This window comes from Cynoglossus semilaevis, chromosome 16, assembly GCF_000523025.1.
Source record: "Cynoglossus semilaevis isolate Cse_v1.0 chromosome 16, Cse_v1.0, whole genome shotgun sequence".
NCBI lineage: Eukaryota > Metazoa > Chordata > Actinopteri > Pleuronectiformes > Cynoglossidae > Cynoglossus > Cynoglossus semilaevis.
Window position 1 is genome coordinate 16,661,413 of NC_024322.1, and position 11,455 is coordinate 16,672,867.

Consider the following 11,455-nt stretch of genomic DNA (forward strand, 5'->3'; position numbering starts at 1 on the left):
GGGAGGGGTGTGCAGACTAAACACTTCTTAATGGAGAAATCTGGAATTTGATATGTGAACAGCTGTTAACCTGGAGCATCGGTTCTGAGCCCAGTCTAGAACTTTATCAGAGGTAAAATCACTGGATCTAAACCAGACCAGAACTAAAACCAGACCAGTTTAATGGGTCAGTCTGGTTTACATTCAAGATGAAAAAATCCTTAACTTTATGGACTACCCCTGCCCCCCTGCCCATCCTCTCCTATAGAGTCATACAGATTGAAGGGCTGATGGGAATAAAGGTTTGGGGGGAGGGGGTATGTTTTCCTCTGGGTGATTTATGTTCACGTTAGCTAAAGAAATTATCAGTCACACAGACTTCCTGATCTCTCTCTATGAGTGGAGCGGGGGGCTCGGGGGTCTGGCACATGTACCAGGAAATGGTCCATGAGAGATTAGTGTCTCTGCCCATCTTCCTGACCCGAGGGACGATGAATGGTCTTAATTCACAACGGAGGAAAAAAACTACAGTAAACTAAAGGATAATTATCCTACAACAGCAGGAAGAAGAAAACGCTAAGGAAACAGAGCCGACCAATCAGAGGCTGTGGTTAATTATTCATCTGTAAATATTTTACACATTAAGACATTTTTTTGTGTGTTTTTTAGTTCAAATATGCATATTATGTTTTATACACAAGTAAAGTTATGGTGTAAGGAAATATCCATACACTGAAATATCGCAATATTTCATTCCACGATACTGTATCAATATTCCACATCACTGCATTGATTTTTTTTATTATTTTATTTTTTTATTATTATTATGTTTTTATTATATAAGTTTTACTACAATTAAAAAAACTCAATATATCGTTGTGCCTACAGTAACACGATATATTGCAATATATTGTATCGCGGCCCCTGTATCGTGATATGGGGGGGGTTGCCCTCCCCTTTAGCCCCTTCTATCCTCATTCATCAGGCTAGAACGTTATGTTATGTTAGCTTCTCCTAGACCCTCCACCATAATGACTGAAAAACAAATACTTCATGTACCCGCAGTACTGCGTTGTGTTTTTCCTTCAACATTTCAGCTTCGTAGGTTATATACTTCTCACTCATCTCAGCTGTAAAAGTGTCCGTTACACCAACCAATAACAGAGCGAGAAACCGGAGTGGGCCGGTTATTACGTCAGCAGCCCACTTGTAGGTCAAGTTGAGGGTCTACAGCTACACATGGAGGACTTTCCTTGGCTTTCTGTCGGGATGTCTTAAAACAGCTGTGAATTTGACCGAGCTCCAGGGTTATTTCTGTCACGGCAGTTCCATTAGGAAACACACACACACACCGGCTACATACAAAAAACGACCCACTCCAGCCCTGTAGGGGGCAGTGATGTAGTTAAGAAGGTGAGTTTCGTGAGTAAACCTTGTCCTGATAACATAGAAAGAACAGATTTGAATGGTTTTTTGGGGCATTGTTCGTACTAGGAACAGTGAAGTTTAGTTAAAAAAAAAAAGATGTACGCTAACGCACACAGTCATCCACCTTTAAACACAACGACAAAGAAAATCTAATGACCTGTGAAAGCTCAACTCGACCTAGCGGAAATAATTGCACAATTAGCCATGCTAAGCCACAGCCTGTACTGTATGTCCTGGGTTGAACGGCGAGCACGTGTTCAGGAGGTTAGACCGTTGCCAACTATGCCTCACAGCCATACAGCTGCCCCAAAACATTTACGTTAACACCGCGGTGAATTACTGGCACCCGCGCTGTTGCAAACCAACACCTGCGGTATTTTTACCCCCGGTATTTTTATCGGGGTATTTGTGCTATGTTTTCCCCTACGCAGGGGGGAAGAGGCCTGTGGAATGTGATCCTTTCCTACAGTAGTTCAGCCATGCTGTTTTTGTCAATGCTGTCTGTCATGTTACGCTGATGATGACATGATATAACGCTGTGAGCAAGGCTTCATGCTTTCGTTGTTGACCAACGCCAAGAATTATTTCACAAAGAAGAGCTAACTTTCTGCTTGAGGTCAAGAAAATATTGGCGTTGGGTGTGAGTTGTAAATTGGAACTATTTAATTGTCGGTGTAAATGTTGTGGACGATCCTGGAGAACCAACAGAACCATTGTATAAATATGTGTTTTATGAGGAGTGTTCTTCAGCACCACTAGATTTCCTCAATCGGCTGCAGCAGCACAGGAGCAGCAACACAGAGAAATTTAACCACTTAAAAAAACGTTTGCTTTAACTGTTGTTAGCGGTCGATAAAAAGGCCTGATGAACAAGAGGCTAGTTTCTCCGAGTCTGGCAGCAATGAATGTGGATCAATGAGACTCAGGCAGTGAGAACATGAATGAGGTCTGGGTTGATTTAGAACTGTTCGGCTGTCAAAGCTGTTTTTATGATAATGGATAATTAGAAGGATTAGAATCGATGAAGGAATACTGCACAGTACAGGGGTAAAGAAAGCACACTGGAAAATCAAGCACATAAGTAAATATATACAGAATATGTATATGTTTATATATTTATATATATATTTGGATATATTTAACTATATTTTTATATTTATGGATAAATATATCCAGATAACGTTAGCCAGATAGCCAAGACCAGTGGCGTAGACCTTTTAACAAAGAATTAACACACAACTTAAGATATTAACTAAGCTGAGATCAGAATTGAAAAAAATAAAATAAAATCTTTCTGCACATTTTAACTACAACTACTGCCATCTACTGGGCTGGAGTGTGTTAACAGCTTGCGAGATATAATCAAAAGATTGTGGACCGGACGAGCTCCAGACTCTGAAGAAGGATCGTTATTCCACTGCATCCGTAAGATAATCCTTTCAGCCGTCTCCACCAACAACGACATCCAGACTGTAATGACATTAGTGACATGGAGATCTGATTGGTTTAATGCACCTCTAACTGCTGCTAAGGGAACTAGTTGGGGGGTGGGGGGGGGGTACTGTGTACAGACAGACAGTACTGACTCTGGGTGAAACCACTGCAGCTGCTGCAGCTGAACTGTTTCTCGGGAGAGATAGGGTGGGGGGGCGGGTGATTGGGGGAGATTCTCTGTGATATGTGACAGATGGTCCAGTCCATATCTGATGTGTACAAGGTCAGGTGTTACAGATAATAGTGGGCAGTGTCAGCTGGACACCACAGATTGATCACCATGAGACATCAGAACCGGGTTCTCTGGTCGTGCAGTACTGCAGTAGTGGCCTCGGTTTATGGTCAACACAGTAGGTCATGTGTTCTAATCCGTCCAAGAGTGTGATAACAAACAGTCTTCAAAGAATAAGGTACTTTTCAAGGGGCGTGTACTGCACTCAAGTGATACAGTACTTCAAAATACTGCGCTGATACTTCACAGGCCTCTTCCAGTAGAACAGTGGAACTTTTCCTCAGATCGCAGAAACGGGGACTGTCCCACATCTGTGGGTTCTGTGACTGTTTGTGTCCACAGCCACATGGATCATCATCGGTACCCAGTTCCTTTGGGTCAGTTTGGGACATTCCAGCTCTGCACACATTAGAACCAAATGTTGCAGTAAACACATGCACTGCTGTTATGAATTAGTCAGGCCTGGATGGGGAGGCAGAGAGTGAAGAAATCATTTTCTCTGCGAGTCTCACTGTCCTTTGGTCAAAGGGGGGAGAGTTGGGGTGGTGGGAGGAGTCAGAAGGGGGGAGAGTAGAAAACAGAGCCAGGCCTTTCTGACAGACCAGAATAAGGTAGTCCAGTTTCTCCCCTCAGTCCAGGGACACGCTGGGTGAGGGTTAGTTATTCACTCTACACCAGCGGTCTCCAACCGCACCATCGTTGAAGGATCATCACATTTTTAAAATAAAATATCTTTTAGACTTTACAAACTCATGGTAAGGTTTAAAGTATATCATGTTACTAGGGCTGTGTATTGGTAAGAATCTGGCGATACGATACTTATCACGATACAACACATTGCAATACTATAGGCACTATAGACGATATATTGAGGGTTTTACACCAATGTAACTATAGTCCAAGTGTGATCCTAGTCTCAGACTCTGTTCCATCTGAACATCAGGTTACTAACACTGGAACAGAGGGATCTACATTTGGAATCACTAGAGAAGAAAGAAAAGAAAAAAAAAAAATGAACCCACACCAGGAATATTGGACTGACTCCACGGTTACAAGAATCCTTTTCTGAGGCTGTGTAAAAAAACATTTTTGTCTCCTTGAATCCTCTGCATCAATTTATTAATATTTATTAATGTTTATTTCTGTTATTAAACTGCAGCTCCAGAGTTGATGAATCTGTTGCTCGCTCACACGCCTCACTCCTGTGTGTGTTTTTTCAGAGCAGCTGATTCTGTCCTGGCTGTTTCTAATTTTCATGTCACTCTAATGTCTAACACTCACACTTTCAGTAAAACCCTCCTCCTCAGATCTCCATCCTCTGGTCCAGGCTAACCAGAAACAGACAGGGCGTGGTGTGAGGCTCGTCCCTGAGATGATAACACGCCGAGTCGATCTAATCAGATAGATTTCTCATGTAGCCCTGAGATTGGTTTCCTCATTCATTAGTGCATTTGGAGAAAAAATGTTAAATTAGTTTAATTTTTTTTAAGCTGAATACTACTTGAATATTAGCTTAATTATATATAATGGAATATGTATGTATGTAACCTGGGCCTGTTTAGTTGAACACAATGACGAAATACTAACAGGACTTGATGATTGAATATTGTTATAGAAAGAAAAACAAACGATTGCTTGTTAGAACTACCAATGTGCTGTTAACATAGTGAGTCTTTGAAAACTGTTGTCTTCTGTGTCTGTAGCTTCATCTTCACTGACACCGACACTGACACTGACATGGCCACAAGGGGGATGGACAGCTTCGCTCGGAGTTGGATGGTGGCACTGATACTGCTCTGTAATCTTACAAAGGTAAGAATACCTTTACTCAGTACTACTGCTATATATATATAAATAATCCAGTTTACTATTGTACACATCACTAATCTTACAAAGGTAAGAATACCTTTATTCAGTACTACTACTACAGTACTACTACTATATAAAATCCAGTACTTATCACATAATAAGTATTATATAAGTCACTCACGTATACAGTAGTTTATGAAGTGGAAAACTGGCTCAGGGCAGTAAAATATCTGCTGCCTCGATCCTTGTACTAGATCATGTAGGTGCAAACACTTTTTACTGCATTACACCGGCACAGTATGTGGCCCACAAAAGACCAGACGTCTGTTTGGAACGCTGTTTTTGTCACTGTACTTCATCATCAAAACACCTATGACAACCTTTGACCCTAACCACCATCCAGGTTTCGTACGGTTGATTATTTTCTCTCCGTCTTTTCCAGGCCAGTATGGAGGTCAACGAAACCCAGCAACAACCTCCGACCAACGTCTACCATGACCTGCTTTTCACCAGGAACAAGATCGTGACTGCGCAGTTTGAGTGCTATCAAAAGATAATGCAGGACGGTGTTTACGAAAGGCAAGGTAAACACAAGTACCTGCATACTAGTATTATTAAAAAAAAATATCTGTCAAACGCTGCAGTAACCCAACACTGCTACAGCAGGCGGAGTCAAAAAGTTCTAGAACAACCATTGGTCTGAACTGTTCTTCATATTGGGGTCTCCATCAGAGAACTTCTGGGAGGATGACCTTTGACCTAAGGTCACAACCAGCTGTTATGTCTGGACTTAGGACTGAAAAACCACTTCCTTTAAATGTTAAACTCAGATGGTTCTAGATGAGCCTCAACCATCTGACCAGACCATAGAACCGGGCACAAACATCTTGTCTGGGATCTTTTTGACCGAGACTCATGTGATTCATCGTCAAGCTGCCGTCACGCTCGCTTCAAGTCACTTCCTGTCTTTTTAGAGCCCATGTGCAATCGTACCTGGGACGGCTGGCTGTGCTGGGACGACACTAGAGCCGGCGTGGCCTCAGAGCAGCACTGTCCAGACTACTTCCAGGACTTCGATCCTTCAGGTAAGACTGGAGAGTCATAGTACTAGTACTGAGCACTAAGTTCTGATGCCCAGAACCAGTTATAGTACAAGGTGAGACCAGCTGCTGTTTGACTCCCATGCTGCGTCTGTCCTTGTCCACGTAGAGATCGTCATAAAGATCTGCACTGACAGTGGACAGTGGTTCCTGCATCCAGTCAGCAATCGCACCTGGACCAACTACACCCGCTGCAACGCACACACCAGCGAAGTCCGAGTGGTCAGTGACTGGACGTTGACAATGACTAGAAACATCTGTGCTGGTTTATAAGACAAGAGCAACAACAACTACAACAACAACAATAGCAACGACAACAATAATAATGATCATTTCATGACTTTATTCTGATATCATTACTAACAATAGTCCATGAACAGATCTGATCTTGTCTGTGTGTGTGTGTATGTGGGCAAGGGGGAATGTCGGGGGTGGGGAGTGGGGTTGAGTGTATGTAATTGCATAAAAGCAGAGGTCACGTGAGAAAATGTCTCAGTTCAGAGACTCTTCTCTGCAGTCATGGGAATATTACAGTAGACCCTGTCTCACAGTCTGGACCCAAGTTCAGATGAGGGCCGGGGAGGCTGGGGGGGTGGTTAGGGGTGGCCGCGGATACATTAGTGAGTGAGAGTTCGCCAACAGGAAGGTCAGAGGGTTCAATGGAAATATCAGGGAATGCATTAATTCTCCATTTACAGAACGGACTTGACTCTGAGGCGGAGACTACTGGACCATGGTTTGATAATCTGTGGGATTACTGTACATCTGGACCGTGCCGTCTCAGTGCTGGGTTAATCCCTGGGGGGGGGGCACACCATTATGACGCTCCACAGTATAAATCTATATAATGTAACATGTATCTCACCCCCCACTCGCTCCCTCACCCCAACAGACGGCAATGAATCTCCTCTACTTGGCCCTGATTGGACATGGACTTTCTCTCACATCCCTCTTCATTTCCCTGGGAATCTTCTTCCATTTCAAGTGAGCCAAAAAATAAACAACATTTTCCCATCCATCACATCAGTGACGATCAAACGATTAAGTGATTAAACGCTTTCTCTCTCTCCTCGCAGGAGTTTAAGTTGCCAACGGATCACGCTCCACAAAAACCTCTTCTTCTCCTTCGTTCTGAACTCAGTGATCACCATCATCCTGCTGACGGCAGTGGCCAACAACTCTGAGATGGTGCAGAGGAATCCAGTAGGTTCACCCCCGTCGGTTGATGTTGTGGTTTGTCGTTTGTTTGTTGTTGTTGTTGTTGTCGTTGTGTTTTTTCACGGCTCTCCTCGTCCTTCAGACCAGCTGTAAGGTCTCCCAGTTCATCCACCTCTACCTGTTTGGCTGTAACTACTTCTGGATGCTGTGTGAGGGAATCTACCTCCACACTCTGATCGTGGTGGCGGTGTTTGCTGAGAAACAGCACCTCATGTGGTACTACCTTCTCGGCTGGGGTACGTAGCGATGTAGCAGTTCATCACCGACTGTACTGCAGTGGGAGTTTTTTTTTCACATTAATATGAAGGAGTACTTCAGTACTGACGATTTCCTCCTTTATTTTTCAGGGTTTCCACTCATTCCTGCAACGATCCACGCCTTCGCTCGAAGCTACTACTACAACGACAAGTATGTTCTGCACAAAAGTGTATTAATCATTGGGAAGAATCAGGCGATACACAACGCAATATGTATCACGATACGGGCACAACAATACGATGTATATTGTGATACATTGCGATACTATAGGCACAACAATATATTGAGTAAAGACTCTGCTGCTGTTCCATCTGAACATCAGGTTACTAACATTGGAAAAGAGGGATCTACATTTGGAATCACTAGAGAAGAAAGAAAAGAAAAATAAACATGAACCTCTACATCAATAAGCTGCCATTAGTGAAGAGTCTTTTCAAAATAAAAAGTCTTTGTAGAGCTATTTAAAAGCCTCACACTGCCCTTTAAACAAAGACATTTGTTATGTGCAAAGCAAATTTGTTACAGCTCAGAGCATCGGCCTGCTCCATTATTACAGCCGTGAACATATAAGGGTGAGGGGAGGATGGGGCCCTTTAATTCTGCGCCTTTTCTACAGATTCTACAGTGTCTTAGACACTGATGTAAAGTGAAGGGTCTTCAGTGTGTTTTTTTTGTCCACTGCCTTGTTTCTATTTCACTAAGGTGCTGTGTGATGATGTGGGCCAGTGGCCCACCAGTCCAGCAGCCCGGAATGTGTTCTTAACCCCCCCCTTTTTCTCTCTCTCTTCCCCCCTTCCTTCACTGTAGCTGCTGGATCAGCTCCAAAACATCCCTGCTCTACATCATCCACGGTCCCATCTGTGCCGCTCTCCTGGTGAGAACTCCAGATATTTACCGTCAACACCAGTCGGTCAGAGCCAAGAACCAACTGCTGTGGTTGTGAAACAACCAGCTCTGGTCTCCACTCACAGGGAGGACCTGCTGTCATGACTGATTAGTCATGACTGATGCGCTGATGTGTCTTATCTTTCTGAAATCAATGCATCGGACCCCCCTGGATCCCCCAGACTCCCCACCCTGACACCCCTATCACCTTTGAGTTTCATCACATTTTTCCTTTTTATTAATTCCATCAATTTATTTTTTGACAAATGTATTTATATATATATATATATAAATATATATATTTATGCATGTAAATGTATATATATAATGTTTTTGTGACAAATTTCTCAATATATATTTAAATATATATATTTTTAAATATTTTTACTCATATATACTTTTATGTGTATATATATACACACATATATACATTTATATATGTACATACATACAACGACAGAAAAGCCCTGTCGTTGAACTACAGCACGTGCGTATTTTGAAGTGACCTTCACCACTGTGTCCCCGCAGGTCAACCTGTTTTTTCTGCTCAACATCGTGCGAGTGCTGATCACCAAGCTGAAGGTGACTCATCAGGCCGAGTCCAGTCTCTACATGAAGGCAGTGAGAGCCACCCTGATCCTAGTGCCTCTGTTGGGGATTCAGTACGTGCTGCTGCCCTACAAACCTGGGGGGCGTGTCTCCTCTGAAATATACGACTACATCATGCACATATTGATGCATTACCAGGTGGGGAAAGGAAATATGTTTTTCTTCCTCTTCTGCGTCATCTTTCCTTCTTTTATTCATTCCTTCTCTTTCGTATATTTTCATTTTTCAGCTGTTTTTTCTTTTTGCGTTCTTGAATCCTTTCCCTTCTTTCTTCATCTCCTTCTAAACTCCTTCTAAAGCTGGAGATAAAACTACACGACTTGTTTGTTGACGATGTCCCGCTGTTTAACAGCACTCCCACTGTCTGTTTTTGGAATGTCACTGAACGCTCCCTGTGTCTGCAGAAACAGCTTTATTCTGTGAAGTTTGGTATGAAAGTTAAAGTGAAGGCTCCTGAGTCTGTGAGGAGGATTTGTTTATGTTGAGTCCGTGCGAGGAACAGCCGGCAGGAAGTCGGAGACGATCTGATCTGAGAGCAGCTGTAATGAGTTGTGTGTTGCGCGGCAGACGTTATCTGACCGTCTGATCCGACCAGTGCGAGAGAGGAAATCTTTATCAGCAACTGCAGTTTTCTGAGGAAGTACTGCAGTCTTGTTTGTCAATGTTTGTGTACTTCACAGTGCCAGTAAAGTGGTCATTTGAACCCGTAAACAAACAGTTTTTCTGGTGAACTCTAATTATCTTTGCCTCTTTTTCTCTCCAGGGTTTGCTGGTGGCCACCATCTTCTGCTTTTTCAACGGAGAGGTAAGATTTTTTCATTTATTTTTTGTGTACAAATACACACAAATGAAATATTTTCACTGTGACATTTAGGAATAGAACAAGCAAGGTTTGACCTGTAGGCGGCGCCCTAACAGAGTCTGGACCTCAGAGCTCTGATGGTAAAACCTGAAACGATGAGTTTCACATCATTCATGACCGATGGAGAGGGAACTACAGAGGAACTAGAAACTCAGCTGTTCCTGTAAAGACGTCTTTACTTATTTCTCCTAATAACTTCCGCATTATTAATGACATCACCAGGTCAACGGACCAAACATGAGGTTTGAGTGTGTAAACATTAGAGCCGTTGTTTCCACTTCAAACAGACCAGAGTTCACTTCCGCACGTGGTCCACTTAGTCTAGACCAGTGTGAAAGTTCATCTGGACTGGGATGTGGACCAAACCAGTGACCTCTGGTCTGTTTGAAAGTACAGCTGTCAAAAACGATCCATTCACCTGAATGAGTTAATGCAAACCGACAATCGAGCAATAGGCAAAGACAGGAAGTGATGTAGAGCACAGTGCATTCTGGGAAAAAAAAACAAATGCATTTATTAACTCACCCATCCGTCCATCCGTCCTTCCATGTCATCTGTGTCACTGAGATGTTTGTTTGGTTTTTTTGGCCAGGTCCAGGCAGTCCTGCGGCGACACTGGAACCAGTACCAGATCCAGTTTGGCAGCAGCGTGGGGAACCACTCGGACGCCCTGCGCTCGGCTTCATACACAGCCTCCTCCATCACGGAGGTGCAGGGCTGCTACAGCATCGACGTCAACTCCGAACACTTGAACGGGAAAGGATTCCCGGACGCCGACAGCTCCATCCTGAAATCCGACAGTCCCTTTGCCTAACGGTGGCGCTGTCCTCTAACTTTATCCTCTCTTTCCAACCACAAAAGACTCTGCAGTGCACCGGAAGAAGAATGTTGGCAAACACAGGGTAGGTTCACCACAACCTGGAGACAAACTGCAAGAAGGGGGGCAGGGTGGGGCGCTGCACTCCCAGGTCTCACCCTCTGCACAGATTTCTCCCCTTCAGTCAGACATTTGTACTGTGAGTTGAGCTCGGTACCAGTCTCCAGTCCACTTCCCGCCACGGACTGAGATGATCAGAACTTCGTTGCCTTCATGTTCAGCCGTGTATGTTACGAACTCTTGGTTCACGTCGCGGTTCTCGGCAGAACGAAGAGTCGACGGTGACTCCGTCAGGGACTCTCTGTGACGGTCCAACCAGAGGCGGGAGACGTGGACCGCTGGAGGCTGGAGTTTGGTCGCGGGACAACTGTAGAAAAAAAAAAAAGATCATGGTTTCAACAGTGTACACACTTCATTATCAGAATACACATTCACTGTGTTTATCGGGTATCTGGGTTACTTCAACAACAGCAGGGCGTACACCAGGTACCAGGTGGACCAGTATGTGCCGGGGAGTGCGTTCCTAGTTCATCAATCAGCAACTGTCTGACACTGGGGCCGTAACTCTTTGGAAGAAGAACTTCCTGTGTTTTTGTCTGTGTATTTTTGACATAAGTATTATTAGGTTCCCACAGCTAAACCAACATTTGACGCACAATCTTAGTCCATATGGAACCCCAGACCACCCCTCCCCTGACCCCCCG

The 11,455-nt window shown here is 43.8% G+C and overlaps 1 protein-coding gene across 1 annotated transcript in view; it reads left to right on the forward strand.

Moving 5' to 3' along the window:
- Positions 1–11,136, forward strand: part of calcrla (calcitonin receptor-like a) — a 13,472-nt gene extending 2,336 nt beyond the window's left edge. Inside the window, exons 2-13 of the mRNA XM_008329033.3 lie at positions 4,837–4,945; positions 5,385–5,526; positions 5,917–6,027; positions 6,152–6,264; positions 6,935–7,026; positions 7,119–7,245; positions 7,343–7,496; positions 7,608–7,668; positions 8,326–8,392; positions 8,932–9,150; positions 9,776–9,817; positions 10,467–11,136. Of these exons, the coding sequence (XP_008327255.1) occupies positions 4,871–4,945; positions 5,385–5,526; positions 5,917–6,027; positions 6,152–6,264; positions 6,935–7,026; positions 7,119–7,245; positions 7,343–7,496; positions 7,608–7,668; positions 8,326–8,392; positions 8,932–9,150; positions 9,776–9,817; positions 10,467–10,688 (1,425 nt within the window). The 5' untranslated portion in view covers positions 4,837–4,870 and the 3' untranslated portion in view covers positions 10,689–11,136. The remainder of the gene's footprint in view (positions 1–4,836; positions 4,946–5,384; positions 5,527–5,916; positions 6,028–6,151; positions 6,265–6,934; positions 7,027–7,118; positions 7,246–7,342; positions 7,497–7,607; positions 7,669–8,325; positions 8,393–8,931; positions 9,151–9,775; positions 9,818–10,466) is intronic.
- Positions 11,137–11,455: the final 319 nt, after the last annotated feature.